Genomic DNA, 16,300 nt, shown 5'->3' with positions numbered 1-16,300 from the left:
CATTCAGACATATTTACCTTCTGTTTCCTGTGCAACCCAACGCCTGCCAGTTTCCCTGTCAATGGCGAAAGAGCTCCCCTGGCCTCGTCTGGGTGCCTCGCTCCCCCTGTTTTCCTGAAGTTTATCCTTGTCTTCAGTGAACTGGTGGTGTTAAATGGCTCTGGAGTAATAGCAGCGTGCAGGTGGGGTCCTGTTTTAGGAACGTTTGTCTCTCTCTGTTGAACAGGATTCTCCCAAGGCAAATGTCGCTTCCCGTTTGGATTTAAAAACGTGTTTAAAAGAGTGCAAAAGAAATCGCTGGGAACAATAATTCTCACAGTTAAATGTGTCAGTGAAAATTGTTCCACCCTGGTGCGTGCTATGATGTCTGATGGCATCAAACAAGGGGGGGGATGCCATAGATCTTTTAAAATATACTCCAGGATCCTTGGTGGCAAGGGGCCCTTGGAGGTTGCCGGGAGCTTTAATAAAGTGTGTGGGTGGGGTGGGGAGCTGGGGAATTTGACTAATAGAGATCGGGCTGTGGTAGGCAGCGTAAGCTGTTCCTCGCAGAGCTGCCACACGCTGCCTTTTATCCCAGCACCGGCGTTACTGCCGCCGTGAAGTTGCTTTGGGTTGGATCTTAACCCTTTTTCTTTCTCTTGGCTGCAGATCGTGCTGTCGTCCTTCAAGCACGGCCTCTTCAGCGGGCAGTGGCTGCAGCGAGTTAGTTACACTCGTTGGGAGGGCATTTTTCGCTGCATCCCCATCTTTGGCATGTCTTTTGCCTGTCAGTCGTAAGTACCTGCCATTCCCACTTCTGGCAGTTGTGGTCCACAACGAGTTTTTGTGAGGGCAGAGGGTCACGAGGATCTGCAAGGGATAGATACCATCTGGTTTCCTATTCTATTTTAATCAAAATATTTTACAGCCTACTGAAGTACAGCATCTCATTCAGTTGTGACCCTTTTGTTACCAAGATGGGGGAGGGAGTTATATTTCACTTGGGAGTTATTGTACTTGAGCAACACAAGATCATTTGGGCCAAACAGATCCTCAGCGTAATGCACGTTGCTTCTGGTACAGCTGCGTAAGTGATGAATTTCCCCTGTTTCTTGAAGGGAATGATTTAGCACCAGGAAAGGCAGCGGGGCTGTCGCCTAATGGCCGCAGGGCCCCCTGCAGGGTAGCGCACACTCGCGGCTGCGCTCTGCTTCCCCGAATTTCTTTGAGAATACTCAGAAGATCGTGCAGTCATTGACTTTGGAGAGTTGTTTGCATGTTTCCAGTTACCTGCTTTTAATGAGGGTTTCCGTTGGCACATGGAAGGACGTGACGGCAGAGCAGGCTATTTTCACGTTTCTAGCAGCATTACCTTCTGCACCAAAATGGCAAGTGAGCAATACGTGCCTGGCCAGAATAGAAACAGACTTTAAATAGAAGTGTAAATCCAAATGTGGACACGGAAAAGACCATCCTCATTTGGAAGGCTGGCAGAGTTGGGCTTTCCCCCCTGTAGTTCTAGCAAATGGGTAGCATGCCAACAGTAAATGAATGTGACAGATAAAATTTGTTCAGACTGCTGTGTTTACACCCACACGCAAGATCCAAATCATCATTTTCCACTTATCGGCTCTCTTGGCAGCTCGGTTCCTACCCGAACACACTCCAGTCTTGCTGTTTAATGTCTCCATTACAACCGGCAAAGGGAATTGTATTCTTTTACTGCTTTACCTTATTAACATTTTAGAGTTTTTTAAGTTCCGATTATTTTTTTTCTTATGGTAGCCACACGGTACCCAGCACAATTTTGCTGGGAGTTGGAAACGCAGGGAAATCGTTTGGTCTGGACCAGTGTGCGCGTACCTAAATATGGGCTCTGTTACAGCACTTACGTGGCAAGCTGAACCTAAAGCTATGCATTTTTTCCAAGCATCAGGGCAATATGCTGTCCCCAGCCCAGGCAATCTTTATAAGCTTGTTATTCTCAGCTAGTTAGGTTTAATTTTGCTAACCAATGAATCACCTTTTTAAAAAATAATTCTAACGTAAAGCAGAAGTCCTTTTCCTTCAGCATGTAAATGCAGCATACAGTAAGGACAAATAAATGCACTATTATTCTAGCTTGAAAAACTTGACCTGCTTTACTTGGGGGTTCAATCCCCTTCGCTCTTTAAGAGCTCTCCTGTTGTTGCTGAAGTGGCAAAGTAGGTCACTCCTCTACAGCTATGTGGCGTGGAAATTTGCTGTTGATCTGAGAGCTGGGAGTGCGAGGACTCCAGGGTTACCTCCACTGCCGCCTCCTTGCGTGACCTTGGTCAAGTCACTGAACCTTTTGATTAAAGAGGAGTGAGTTGAGCTTTCCAGGAGAAAACCCCTCATTCCTGGGGGTGGCTATTCTGGTGCAGATGGATGCTAAAATGCTGAATTCAGAGGGATAATCAAAGTCAGGGGGGTGTTCATTGCCTCTGTGAGCATCAGTTCCCTGCAGGCCGAGTTAGTGCAGGCTCAGAGCCTGTGCGAGGTGGTCCCTGCAGTGAACAGATGCTCCGAGGTGGCTCTGGCCGTCTCTGAACAAGGCTGATTTCTCCAAGGCTGCTCTTAGTGCCTGTGCTGACTTGCCTGCTCTCTGCTCAGGAGGAGCCATCTGCTTGCTCCTTCTTTGAGCGTAACAGATAACATGGGGAAGGGTCCCTGATCCTTCACTGGTCTTCACTGCAATCATTTTGCTTAAAAATAAAGCCCCAGCGTGTCAGGACGTGCTGCCTGTTGCATGCCGCGTGTCCTCTTGCTCTGCCTTGGGAGGTGGTGATGGGCGGGAGGGCCCAGCAGCATGTCGTGGGGGCTTGAGGGACACGGTGCTGGTCCCCCAAACCCAAGTTGACCAAACAGTGCCATTAGGTGATTGCAGGAGGCCTGGTGCAGCTGGACTTCGCATGGCACTCTTCCCTGTGTCACTGCTGTTGCTCCGGCGCTATGACACGGACCTGGCCTGGCTGTGCCATCCCTCGCACTGCAGAGCTTCTCTGCTTCCCTCCTTTTTTCTCCTTGGTGTCTGGCTGTCCCCTTCCCCGCGTGGGGCTGAAGCCCAGGACGTAGCCGGTTAATCTAGAGGAGGTTGCTACCTTGAGGGCAGGGAGGAATCCCACATGGAGAGACTCCTGGGGAAGCTGGGCTCCTCGCTCCCTGCTGGTAAATGGCCATCACGGTGCTATGCTCGCAGACCCTGCGTGTGTCTGGCGGCTTCCTGAGAGCTGACGTGCTCAGCTTCCTTTGTGCAGAACCGTTTGACGTTAAGGGATTAAGGGTTAAGGATTTTTCTGCTTGGCCTCGGCTTGACACACGTTCTGTTAATGGCTTTGTGCCCGCTGGAGCTGGGGATACCCCCTTCCCCTCTAACTGGATACTCCCCGCCTTCTTGTGAGAGTTCCTTCAGTAACACGAAGCCAGGATGCAGCCACTTGAATTAAAGTAACAAGAGGTTAATGAGTTGCTAAAATATGCACCTGATGTCAAAAAGTACATTCCACATGCCTTCCAAGTCTGTAAATACCCCAAATCCCGTGTAATTGGCGCTCCCGGCTTTCTATGAACTGAGCTCTAGCAGCAGCACTGAAATATGACAGGCGCTGCATTTAGTTTTGTTTGTTTAACTTTTCTTTTAGACAGTGTGATGCTCTAACCTTCTTCCTGCTTTTACTCTGTAAACACTGCGTTGCTTTAATTATCAGCATAGAGAGCTCCAAGAACAATAATCTGCAATGCGCTGCCTGGCCTGGTGCCACTGGTGTTTCACTGGAACAAACGGTCATTCATTTTGCAACACTTTTGAACCAAAATGTTTACATCACACGTTTAGCTCCACGTGGTGGGGTGGGGAGAGCAGGAATATTTCTGCAACACTTAAAGTTATGAGTGTTCTGAAATCTCTTGGCATTAGCAACATAAATTGTGGAATAGCAGCGAGTGTTTATGCTCCATAGGGGGAAGGTGTCAGGGATTCTTCGCTGCTGGGCCGAGGCAGGGAACGTGCTGGAGTTGGGTTTTTCTCTCTCTCTGCAGAAGGTTTCCTTAAATAATTTACCCTTTTCTACAGTCAGGTCTTGCCTACCTATGATAGCTTGGATGAGCCGTCTGTTAAAATCATGAGCTCCATATTTGCTTCTTCCCTAAACGTGGTCACCACCTTTTACATTACGGTAAGAAACTTCCCCTTCCCTTTCCTTGCCAGAAGTCACGCTCTGGAGGGGCAACAGGGATGATGATTGATCTTCAGCTGGGGCTGGTTTCTGCTTATCTGTATTTATTCTGAAAGATAAATCATTTTGCTGAAAGCAAAATTAGATGGGAGGTGACGAACTGAACTGTGCAGGAGGCATTTGGAGAGTCCAAATTTTCAGCGCGGCCCGTTTCCTTGGGCGGAGGCGGAGAGGAGACCCAGCTCTGCAGTGCGCATCCGCCTGCTGTCTGCCTTCCAGGGCCCAGCCTGCAGCTGGAGGTGCTGCCCGCAGCTTAGGAGAGCTTCTTTCAGCCTGTTGCAATTGGAAAGATGTTAAGGAAGTTATGCCTCATAAAGCACCAGTTAATAAAACTGAGTTAATAATTCCTGAGGAGAGCCTGTGAGCGAGGCCACTGCGGGGAATCGTTACGGCCCCTCCTTCGTTGGAGGGTGCAGGGTGGCGCTGCCCTTTGTCACTGGCAGTGGCCGCGTTCCCTTGCTGCAACGTCCTCCAGGAAAGCCCGCTGTATTTGGTGAGAAGCTTGCCTCTGCTTTTAGGAAGGTCCCACTGTTCTTGAAGCGTTTGCCTCAACGTCTGGGGGTGCTGCAGCCGGGGCTGCTGGCAGGTTGCCCATGGAGGTGGCCCCACGCTCCCTCCTTGGCTGGCCCGTCCTAACTGATGGGAGGTCGCTGACCCCCACCCTCTTGTAAAGAGCAGATGTGAATGTACTTGGGAGTCAAACCCCACCCGCTCACCTCCCCTCCTGCCGGACAGGTGGGCTTCTTTGGCTACGTGAGTTACACTGAAGCCATTGCTGGGAACGTCCTAATGAACTTCCCTTCCAACCTTGTGACGGAGATGATCCGAGTGGGATTCATGATGTCAGTAGCTGTGGGGTTTCCGATGATGATTCTCCCGTGCAGACAGGCGCTGAACACCCTTCTCTTTGAGCAGCAGGTAAGACCCTCTTGTGTGGCCAAGGAGCAGCTGGCTGCCTTGGTGTGCACCTTTGAAACTTGCTTTTTGAAGGGCTACTGTGACTCTCTGGCTTCTGCTGCTGGCTGCCGAGCGGGGCTGCAAACATGCCTTGGTTCTGTGAGACTCCGTTGACAACTGCATATTTCTGACTTGTGGTAGGTACTTGCTATCCAGAGGGACAAACCCTCAACTCACAGTGAAATCGTAAGTGCCTGGTGTGTGGTAACAGTGCGGCAGGAGGCCCGCGGCAGTCTGTAAATCCTGCTCTGCAGAATGGTTAATCTCTGGTACTTTGAGGTTCTTGTCCGCTCTGCAGAGGAATTTCGTGGGCAGAAGTGCTGGGGTTGTGAGCCTGAAGCCTGCTATTGCTCTGCTGCGCCCCGAGTCCCGTGGCTGCTCCTCCCCGGGGGATTTCGGCTCTCGCGCAGAAGTGTTACACAGTTCAGAGCCGTGGTGGTTCCCCCCCCTCAGAAAGAGGGAGAAATGTGCTTTTGGAAACAGAGGAGCCTCCTTATTTCCTGCTGCTCCAGCTGGCATCCTTTTGCTGGCCAGCTCGATCTTGCTTTGCATTTAGCTCAAGCTTCTGTTCCTGGCCTCAGAGCCCAGCCCAGCCTCATTTCTTCTTGCTTCTGTCTGTGCCTGCTCATTTCTGCTCTTTTTTTGTTATTCTCGTCCTTGCACCTCTGTCAGTAGCCCCTTGCGCAGCCTTCTCCCCTCCGGGTTCGGACCTCCCCTTCCTCCAGTGCCTCCGGGGCTGCGTGGTGCTGGCGTGGGGCAGAAGCATGGGGTGGAATAGAGCCCTCTCCCACACGTTCACCTTTCCCAGGGTCAGATCTTCAGACGGCCTTTGTGACTATAGTTGGTCTGTCTGATTTAGACTGTAAGTCCCTTGTGGCAGTAGCGTGTTCTCCTCTGTGTATTGTACGGCACTAAGCATGCCGATGGTATTCAGCAAATAACAGTAAGAGATTGTGGGAATGTTCTGAGGCCTTTGTGTATCTGCATAAATAGAAACCTCTTAGGGCAGGAAATAAAACTTGAGCAATTTATAGCTCTAAATCCTGCCACTTTTGCCTGTGAGAAGCCCCCGGCTCTTTTCTCACATCGGGAGGGCCTGAGGATGGGGGAAGACAGTCGGTGAAAGCCAGTGGGTGCAGAGAGTGAGCACTGGAGACGCTTGGGAAGACCATGGCTCTTGCTTGGGCTCTGCTCGTTGCTCTTTGGGCTCTGAACCTGTCACGTTGCTCTCCTCTCCCATCTGTGCGGACGGGAGAGCAGGGACCCGCTGGCTCTCCAGGGAATGTGGGTTCGCTGGGTCCTCCGCTTTCTGCACCTCCTGCTTGGAGCGTGGGGATGGGATGGGAAACGGAAGGCATCTGGAAACCCTCCGGTATCAGCAGCTCCCCAGCAGCACTGATCATCCCCTCTGCCATCCAGCCAGGGTCTCCTCTCTCAGTCGGAGGAGCTGGTACATGTGTTGTAACACGGTGGGAATAGCCCTGCTCCTGGAGGTGTTAGGGGACACCTTGCTGTCACAAAACCAGAGCTCTTCCCCCTGTGTCTCGTCTCCCTCCTGCCTTCTCACTGCACCTCTTTCTCATGCCCTTGGCCTTGGGGCCACTCGCAGAGGCTGGGCGGCCGCAGCGCTGGCACAGGGACTGGGATGCAGCTGTGCAGTTCACATCTGGGGCGGGATGGAAGCAGCAGCTTTGGCTCCGTGCCCCCTGTCACTCTTGTTTCGAAGGTTCAAATGCAGTTGTGTATTAAAACTGCCCAACCACGTCTGACTGTGCGTGTTGTTCCCCCCCCCCCCCCCCCCCCCCCGCCCAGCATTCACCTCTGCGGAGACCATAGCGTGGAGGTGACAAAGCTGCTGGAACCTGCTGGGGTAATTGCTTAGGAACTGCGGGGTTCTGGTGCAGGAGCTAAACTCATTCTCCCCCTCCCACCCTTTCTCTTCCAGCAGAAAGACGGCACCTTCGCTGCTGGGGGGTACATGCCCCCGCTTCGGTTCAAAGCCCTGACATTGGCTGTTGTGTTTGGAACCATGGTGGGAGGCATCATGATCCCGAACGGTGAGTGAGGAGCTGGGGGCAAGGGCTGGTTGGTTGGCTGTTTTCTCTGGTCTCTTTTATTGGCTTTTCTGGGTGCGATGGCCAGGCCCGCTGGGCTCGTGCCCCAGCCTGCCCGGGGGCTCAGACAGCCGCCATGTGCTGTGCTCTGGCTGTCCTGGAAGAGGCCTTTGCTGACTTCTCCTCCTCTTCTTTGCCAGTGGAAACGGTCCTGGGTCTGACAGGTGCTACCATGGGAAGCCTCATCTGTTTTATCTGCCCAGCTCTTATTTACAAGAAGATCCACAAGAATGCACTTTGTTCGCAGGTCAGTGCTGATGCTGCTTGACATCCCCCTAAGCCCTCTGCAGAGCCTGGGAACGTAGTTAATTTGGCTGAGAAACTGCTCAGCACCTCCTCCAGCCTCCCCCCCCCCAGTCTGCCCAGTGCAGGTGGGAGCTGCTCCGGTCGGCTGCTCTGAGCAGCGTCGCTTACGGGCACGCAGGCAGCAGTGGAGGAGGCGCTGGCCCAATGCACGGCCAGCCCTGTGCTGGAACACCGGCTCTTTTTGTCCCACCAGCAGCAAGTGAAGCATTCATTTGGTGCATAAAACGCCGCTTCCAGTCCGCCTTCTGGTGGGCTTCAGGTTCCGTATCTGCAGAATGCGAAATCCAGGCAGCCTGTAAAACCTTAACCGGCCTTACATCCCAACCTGCCGGGGCTGGGTAAAACAAACACGGTTTCTCAGCGATGCGGTTCTTGCTGCTGACCCTCAGCTTTCTGGTTTCAACCAAAATAATAATAAAAAGGAACACACACATAGAGGTGTTGCTTCAGGAATTGGTTTTTAAAAAATCGGGGTTGTTCAGAGGCTGTTAGAAGTTTAGCTTTTCCTTTTTGCTCCAGTTTGAATTGGCCTCCTTGGGGACTGAAACAAAGTGGCTCTTTGCTGGGCTTGATCTCTCTCCTTCTGCAAATACTGGGCTTTTGTGGGGCTGAAATTAACATGTTTTGTTTTTTTCTAACAATAACTTAATCCGCTGCCTTTTAGCAGGCCTCTGCCCCAGCATTACCAGTCACGACAGTGCTGGGCTGGGAATAAGGTTTTCGGCAAACTGCGGAGTCAGCAGGGGGAGAGCACGACATTTTTGTGGGTCCTACAGAACTAATGGCTTTTGCTGTGTTTAATGACTTGTGGGTTTGCAAACGTACATGAAGTTTTTAAGCAGGGCGTATTTTTTTCTTTCCCCGTGCTTTCTCTGACATAAGGAAATAGTCCAACTTTCCAGCTTTCACTCTGAATTCTGACACTTTGGTCCCAACGTCTTTGACTGAAACCCCAAGCAGGAGTCTGAATGCCAGCCTGGATTTTTCAGGGAAACAAAGAGCACTTTCAAGAATTGCTTTCTATTCCGGCTGAGCCAGAACGTTTCTCTGCAGTGCCTTGAAACTGCACTTAGGATGTGCTGAGCTCTTAAACTGGCTGCCCAGAGGCGACTGTCAGCTGCTCGGGGTTGAACACTGGGGCCCTCACAATCCTTGACCTCAAACGCTGGTCACAAGGCTGGTGAAGACGTTTGTCCTGCAGAAATCCCCACAAAGGAATAAGGGCTTATCTGAAGCATCAGCCCCCAGGTTACCCTGGCATTTCAAGGGGCTGGTAGCAAGCTGTCCAGCCTTCTCTTGAATGATCCATGGCCTGTCAAGTTTGCATAGTTTCTTTGAGCGATGCTCTGAAGTGCTGCGGCAAGGGCACACCTGCCTTCAGAAACACGCCGGGCTGCAGAGCCCTTCCCTGCCTCCACTCTGGAGCACAATTCTGGGCCCACCCTCTCCTCGTTCCTCCAGGTCTTCTGCAAAGACTCATTTATTCTTACCCTGAAGCTCCGTCTTTGGTCTCCTCCTTCATTCCTGCTTTTCTTTGATCAGGCGCTCCACTCCATCAAAATACGCTCCTGTGAAAAGTGGCAGTCAAGCGGCAGAAGGAGCCAGCCCTGGGCATAGCTGTCCCTCCCCGCTTTTCCCTGTCTAAACAACGGAGATGTATGTTCTCCCTCCCTCCATCATCCTTAGCTTTCTTCCAAAAGCAGCAGACCTTCTCAACGCCAGCTCTTCCGCTTGCCTGGATTATCTCGACTCTTGCGCTGTTGCTGCTGAGAACTGGCTGCTTTTATTGGGCCACTTTGGGCATCGAGCAGAGTCCTGTATGGGGCAGCCTGTGGGGCTGGCTGGATAGGAAGTTTAGATTTACCGAGCTGGGAAGATGGTGCAAGCTGAGGCTACAAAACGGGGAAGTTGCATTAAAAGTGGCGAAGTGGGTTTCAGGAGAAGGAATATGGGCTGTCCCAGGTGTTTGCCAGCCAGCAAAAAGCACAGGCAGCTTCTACCAACCAGTTGTTAATTGTCGCAGCCGCTGGTCGGCTGGGGCTAGGGGGTGGCCTGGTTGAAAGGCTTGCTGTGTTGGAAAGACGATCAGGTAACGGAGCAGTTAAAAAGCTTGAAGTCAGGCGTGCAGAGCTACGAGTGAACTGGGGAGAGCGTTCCCTTCCTTGTGGTTCAGCATCAAGCGTGTTCCTGTAAAGGTGCCGGTCCTGCTGCCCTCCGGGAGGCTGGAGCGAGGGGACAGAGTGAGGTTTGGCTGCTGAAGGTCACGTTAAGGTCTGTAAACAGAGTGTTTAACTTCTAACAGGAAGGTGTTGGCTTCCCAGTGTTGACACAAGCCTGTCCGAGAGGCCCCTCCTAGGGAGGCTGGAGTGGCTGTTGTCCCGGTTGGGGAAGAGGAGCTGCGGAGAGGCTGCTGGAGGTCAGGAAATGACCCCTCGGTCTCGCTCCTGTGCGGCTGGAGAAGACATTCCCCTCTGCCCTTGCCTGGTAGCGCAGCGGCCAGCACACCTTCACCACAGGCGCTCGGGGTCGGTACAGCCGCAGCATCTCTGTCGCAGCGCAGCAGAGGAGCCCGGCGGTGACCGGGGCTCTGCATTCCTTCACCATGACTCTGTCCCTCCAAACACTTGGTGTCCAAAACAGCCCAGTTTGGAGGATGTCGTCACTCTACACAAATGCAGGTTTTTTTTGCTTCCCGCTGATGGCTGAGGCGTGGTTAGAGGAGATGGTCTGAGCTGATGACTCTTCTGTACAAAGTTCGAGTTATCTTCTGGGAGGAAGGACGGCCGAGGGAAAGCGACCAGCAGAGGAAACGGCCGCGTAAACTTCCTCTCCTGAATTCCTGTCCGTGCTCAGAGCGTTCCTCTCCAGAGACAGGCCCTTGCCTTGCTGACCCGCCTGTTGGAGGAGGCTGCACAGGGCTTGCACGTCCTCTTGCCATGTCCATCCTGAGAGGTGCTTCTGGAGAAGGGTCTCTGCTCTCGGCAGGTTCACTTTTCAGAGGTGGGGGGGAGATTCTTCCTGTGGGACCAGACACTGGCTTATAACCGCTCTGCAGTGTTGTCCCTCTCCTTGCTCCAGGTTCTCAACTCTTCAGCTGGGCGCTTTGGTGGTAGGTGGCGGCTCTGCCTGTGTTTGGTTCCTCGAGCCACCGGGTCCTTGCAGCCCACGTTCATCTTCTTTTGGTTTAGCCTTGGTGGTCCCTTGAGTCCAAACTGCCTGGTTTTCCATGTCATAAGCATCTCCTTAGGGTTAAGCCAAATTGTGGACCTCTTTATCCTGGTCTGCAGTTGCTGACGGGGTGGGTGAGGAGGAGGCGTGCTGACGGGGGAGCTGAGGGTGAGGGACGGCTGCTGGTTCGGGGACAGCCCAGCCTGTGGACTGTTCACGGGCTGCCACGTGTGCCCGTACCCGCTGCCCTGGGAAGCTCACAGATGAACTCCAAATGTTAAACAATCAAAGGGGTTTGAATCCAAGGCATTCAAGCCCGTGGTTCCCCACTAAGATAAGAAACAACAAAAATCCTTTTAAAACTTTTAATGTTTTCAGCCGTTTCCTACCGTTCCCTTCTCTCCCACGTTGCTCCTAGTTCCTGTGGCACCAGAATAGATCCTCTTTGTGGAAATGCTCTTCCTCTCCGCTGTTGTTTCTGGAAGACGCCAGAACAGCCTTCCAGTTGCAAAGTGCATTTCTGCCGGGGCTGTAGATCGTGCGACGGGAGGAAGCGGACGAGCTCCAAGCCGAGGGCAGCCGTGGCAGGGACCTGCTGACTCTGCTGTTGGCCCGAGCGGGATGGCAGGATATCTGCTCTTTGTGCACCCACACAGCAAGGCAGGGAGCAGATTTTACTTCTGTTTCCTTTGCAACGTCTCTAAGGTCTGGCCTCTGCTCCCTGGCCGGGCTGCTCGTCCCTCGTCCAGAGATGCTTCATGTCCCGCCAGCCTTTTCCTTCTGAAGGCGTCTGTCTGTCTGCAGGGGGGAGCTGGGGACGGGCTCTCCTGGGCCCGGGGCTCTGACCGCCCTGGCCCACATTTCTGGGTGATCTCCCTCAGTGCGAGGAAGGAGGGGGAAGCGTTAGCCTCCCCTCCCTCTCCTGGGCATGCCGATATTTTAACTTCTTTCAATTTCACTTCTCCCATTATTTTCAGTTTTCTCCCTCCGGCAGCTCCCAGTTGTAGCAATCCCTGGTTTTTCTCACACCGAGTCGCATCCTTTTGTCGTGCTTTTTGTTAATTGGGATGTAACTGCTGCAGGGTAAGGGTTCTGGGGGAAGAGATGAATCCCGCGGGATGTGGTCCTCTCGTGAGCTGCTATCACAGCCCAAGCCGGAATCACCAGTACTCTGGGTGTTGCAAAGGGCAGCTCGTGTGGTTCCTACCGGAGAGCAACAAGATCACGTGTACCAAAGCGACGTTTTTTCCTTGGCAGATTGAGACTTTTTTAGGATTGCCCTGTGAAGCATGTGTAGCGAGTTGTCCTTGTTAGAAGTGTGGTGGAAGAAGCGGCGTCCTCTCCCCAGCAGCCTGCGCTCCGCACGCGCGCAGCCGCAAGGTGCAAAGGAGAGATGCAGTTCGCAGCGTCGTCTTGGATCCTGTGCTGCCATATGCAGAGCTGCAGAAATAAGCTAGATCCCTGGCGTTTCAGAGAGCAGAACGTACTTTAAAAAAAAAAAAAAAAAAAAAAAAAAAGAGGGAATTGCTGCATCATAAATACCAATTTGCTGCAAACTTTCAGCTTCCCAGCATCGCCGAGGTGTTTTCTGTTTTGCGTAAGATGGTTCCTGTTGCTTCCACGGTTTGTTGTGAAAAGGAGTTTGTAGGGAGATTGTGTTTCCAGCGGAGGGTGATGTTTCTTTGCCCGCTTCCTTCAGCACAAACTCTTGCACACTTTCTCCTACCAGTCATTCCGTGCCGTTGATGCATTGACATGCAAACCAGGTTCCACGAGAAGCCCTTGCTGTGACAATTGCAGTGATTAACTAGGTAAAAATAATATATTAGAGTTTAATTAAATCTCCCCAGTCGGTGTTGTCGGCCAGCAATCCATCCGCTCGGCTCTTTGAACTGGCTCCCCTTTGCCCGGAGGCGCAGGTGGCATTTGGCAGCCCTGACACCCAACGTGGCCGATGTTCCTCGGCCCCTGTCGCTGCTGCGCATCGTCTCGCTTGTCCTTCTCGCGTTACCCCGTGAATTGCGAGCGCTCCTAGAGATTATTTTTTTTGGTGCAGTCAGAGGCAGAGAGTTTTTAATTCTTTCTTACAGCTCATGTGGAATTAGATCCTTTCAGATCAATTTATCATTAGATGATAAGCTGTAGAAAAGTTCTTTTTGGTGGTGGTCACTTTCTCCTTTTTGAGTTAAAGAAATTCGTAGAGCCCTTCTCTCCGCAGTGTCCAGATTCTGTCTGTCTTTTTTTATTCTATTTGGTCCCAGGCTTTTGGAAATCAGGGAGGATTCTTATCAGCTTCTTGAGCACTGGCCACCAGGATTTGTGTGTGGACATCTTATTCTTCCTCTCAAAAATAAAAATTTTTAAACAGCTCCCTAGAAACTTTTTTAGGCTCTAAACAGGTTGGGCATTTCTGTTCTCAGCCAGACCTGATTTCATGGTGTTCTAATGTTGCTGATGGAAATACCAGGGAATGAGTCTTTGCAGCTGGACTCCTGTCTGCCACATGCATTTTTCTATCCTTACGTCCTGTCCACTTGCTTTTGAGCCCTCCTGGTACAGGAGTCGCCTTTTCAACAGCCTCCAGCATCTGAAACACTCATTGCTACGTCTCTACATCCGAATAAAAACCTCAGCCAAAAGCTACTGTTTTTTCTTTTTCACCTCTTAAATTTCTCTGTCTCTTATTGACGTGTGTAATTGCACTGAGCTTTGAATTGTTTGGCGACACTGTTTGCATGAAGAATGCTGTACAGAGCAGTCCCGTTTGTTTTGCTGCGCTAACTGAAGCTCTGGCACATTGTGCAGATTATACTGTGGATTGGCCTGGGAATACTGGTGATTAGCACGTACACCACCTTGTCTGCAACGGAGGACGCCCCTGTGAAGACAGAAGCGATGGGCTTGGAGCACCTGGACGGCGAGCAGAACAGAATTGACCAGGATGCAATCAAAATCCCAGGTATGTGCCTGCTTGAGGTGTGCTTCGAGCCATGCTCCCAGCTCCACCTCTTTGAAAAAAAAAAAAAAATTAAAATATATATTTTCTAAAAGCGCGGTGGAAGCAGGGTCATTTCCAGGTGGCTTCACAACATCCTGGGGACTTTTCCCAAGAAAGGCTGCAGTTTTGCCTTCTGGAAAAGCCTGGTGTGAGCTCCGGTGGTACCCTGTGGGAGTTGTTCTTTTGGGAAGGGAAAGGAAAGGAAAGGTAGGGTGCAGGGGCAGGAGTCCCCTGTAAGGACAGAGCACGGGTCTCCCCGTTCGGGCTAATAAATGCAGCTCTGTGAGCACAGCCCAGCGCTGGCTCTGAGCTGGCCACCTGTACGAGGGGTGTGAGTGGCCAAACAGGGCTGCTTTCACCATTTCTGCCAGCGCATTGTCCGCGGTTCCAATAACAAGCCATTCATTGCGCTCAAAGGTATGTAAATTTATGGGCACTGACTTTTTTTTTTGGTTGTGAGGATATAAATTTGGATTGGGTTTTAGCTCTGACAAAGCCTGTGATTATGCCTCAGCTTTGTTTACTGGTTCACATTATTTATTATTTGTTTACTGTGGCCGTTGATAGAATTACGGCCGATCCCTCCCTTCCCCAGCTGCAGGCTTGCCTTGCAAGGCCATCGCTAGCAGGTGTCGCGTGACCCCGCGCTGCCCCTCATCTGTGGCTGTGTCCTGTTTCTTTATTTTATTTTTCTTTGGTTCTGCGCGTGCTGCTTTTTTTCTTTCTTTTTTTTTTTTTGTGTGTGTGTGTTCTTCGGGGGGCCTTGAAATAGCCTCGCAGAGATTGAGAACGGAAGCGAGAAAGGGGCTGTCTCTTCTGGAGATTATCCTCCCTCCTGGTTGTTGGCTGTGTTCCTGCCGAGCAGCTTTGAGTGTCTCCGAGACACCGGTGCTGCCGCCGATAACATTCACTCCTGGGTTGCTCCGTCCCTGGCAGCGGTGGGGTTTTATGCGTTCGTGCTCCTGGTTCACCCAAGGCGTACGTGCCTTCTCAGGCACTAGGATACCCGTGAACTCTGAGCAAAAGATGCTCTCAATCCCTTAATCGAGCACACTCAGCAGGGCAGGGAGGAGGGATGCGATTGAATTCTTCCGTCTTGGTTAATTTTGGAGCAGTAATGGCCAAAGAACAGCTGCTCGTTTCAGGAGGAGTCGCTAATGACACGTGTTCTTGTGACTGGGAAAATAAAAAAAAGTCCCATAAAAGATGGTGTCCGCTGGAGTTTGCTAAATCTCTTCTCCACTTCTTCTCCGCGTGAGCCGGAGCGGCAGAGCAGGACGCCTGCGTCTAATCATCGCGGAGCGCTGCGACTCGGCGGTCGCCCTGCCGTACCCGCCGCGTGTGCCCGCAGCTCCTCGGCATTAGCCCTTATTGCCTGGTACTTACTGCTGGATTAAATAATCCTACCTGGGAGGAAGGCGGTTTTAGTGCTCTTGGTTCGTAAACTTCCCCGGGGTGGAGCCATGCGGCTCCGAACGCGCTGACAAGCGTCTGCCCGGGGAAAGTTCAGCTGCCCTCCGAGTCCAGCGCGGTTTCGCCATGGGGGGCTGCTGGCTCTGCCCCGGGGAGCGGAGCCTGGCTGGGGCGCTCCGTCCCCTGGCAGGAGGGAGCGGGATGGAAGCGGGATGAAGGGGGACAAGGACCTCGCAGGGGGAGGTGAGGGTGCCCCAGGAGAGCCGCTGCTGCGAACCACCCCGTGCCTTGGATCCGTGCCTCCCTGTGCCTCCGCAGGATGTCGGCTTGACTAGCAATGAGAGGCGTTAAATGGTGCCCTTCTTCCCCCCCGCAGCTCCCCCCTCGTCCTCGCCCGGCTTGTTTTGCAGAGGCAGGAGCCCGCAGCCTGGAAAACACGGCGGCAGCTGCATCCTGCCATTCACGGGGCGTGCAGGATGCGGGCTGCCCCGCATCACCTGGGTGCCCTCGTCCCGCGCACGTCTGGTTCGTATTCCTCGCACGGGGCTTTCCCAGGAACATACGGCTGCTCCCCGGGCACCGCCGGGGGTGCTCAGCCCCGTCCCTGCCTCAGGGGGACCCTCCGAGCCCCTTCCCCGCGCCGGGAGCTGCCTGGCCGAGGCAAACCCGGGGGCTGCGCGGGGCCTTTTCCCAGCCCTGCCTTCGCCGGCTGACTTTCGCCTGTCAGCATGTGAGAGGAGTTTTATTGGCCTCTTTGATGTTGCGGAGACCAGAACTGTACAGACTTTCATTAAAACCCTGCCCTGTGGGCCCTGGGATTATGAATATTAGAACATTGCCCTTTTATGTGAACACGTATTGACCAGCGAACTCTGAATAGTGTTTTTACTAACGACACCCAAGTGCCCATTACAGCCCCTGCCTGTATTGCTTGAGGTTTACTGTCAGCAGCTCTTCGGGAAAGGTATAAAACCCCTTTCAGAAACGTTCTGCCGCTGCATGCAGCGTGTGCGCCTATGTTAAAAGGTTGCTAAGCTGCCTGTGAAAGCTCACGAAGGCAATTATCCATTTAAAAAAAAAAAAAAAAGCTAATTAGGCAATTTCTC

At 52.4% G+C, this 16,300-nt stretch overlaps 1 protein-coding gene across 2 annotated transcripts in view; it reads left to right on the top strand.

Moving 5' to 3' along the window:
- The window catches only part of SLC38A10 (solute carrier family 38 member 10), a 38,092-nt gene that overhangs the window by 9,555 nt on the left and 12,237 nt on the right, over window positions 1-16,300 (top strand). Inside the window, exons 6-11 of one of the 2 annotated variants that reach the window (XM_074607534.1) lie at window positions 652-776; window positions 4,076-4,178; window positions 4,974-5,156; window positions 7,141-7,252; window positions 7,450-7,556; window positions 13,589-13,742. In XM_074607534.1, coding sequence (XP_074463635.1) covers window positions 652-776; window positions 4,076-4,178; window positions 4,974-5,156; window positions 7,141-7,252; window positions 7,450-7,556; window positions 13,589-13,742 — 784 coding nt within the window. The remainder of the gene's footprint in view (window positions 1-651; window positions 777-4,075; window positions 4,179-4,973; window positions 5,157-7,140; window positions 7,253-7,449; window positions 7,557-13,588; window positions 13,743-16,300) is intronic. The other variant, XM_074607535.1, reaches the window with a different exon arrangement.

This window comes from Larus michahellis, chromosome 14 (assembly GCF_964199755.1).
Source record: "Larus michahellis chromosome 14, bLarMic1.1, whole genome shotgun sequence".
NCBI lineage: Eukaryota > Metazoa > Chordata > Aves > Charadriiformes > Laridae > Larus > Larus michahellis.
This window is presented reverse-complemented; position numbering and strand designations above follow the sequence as displayed.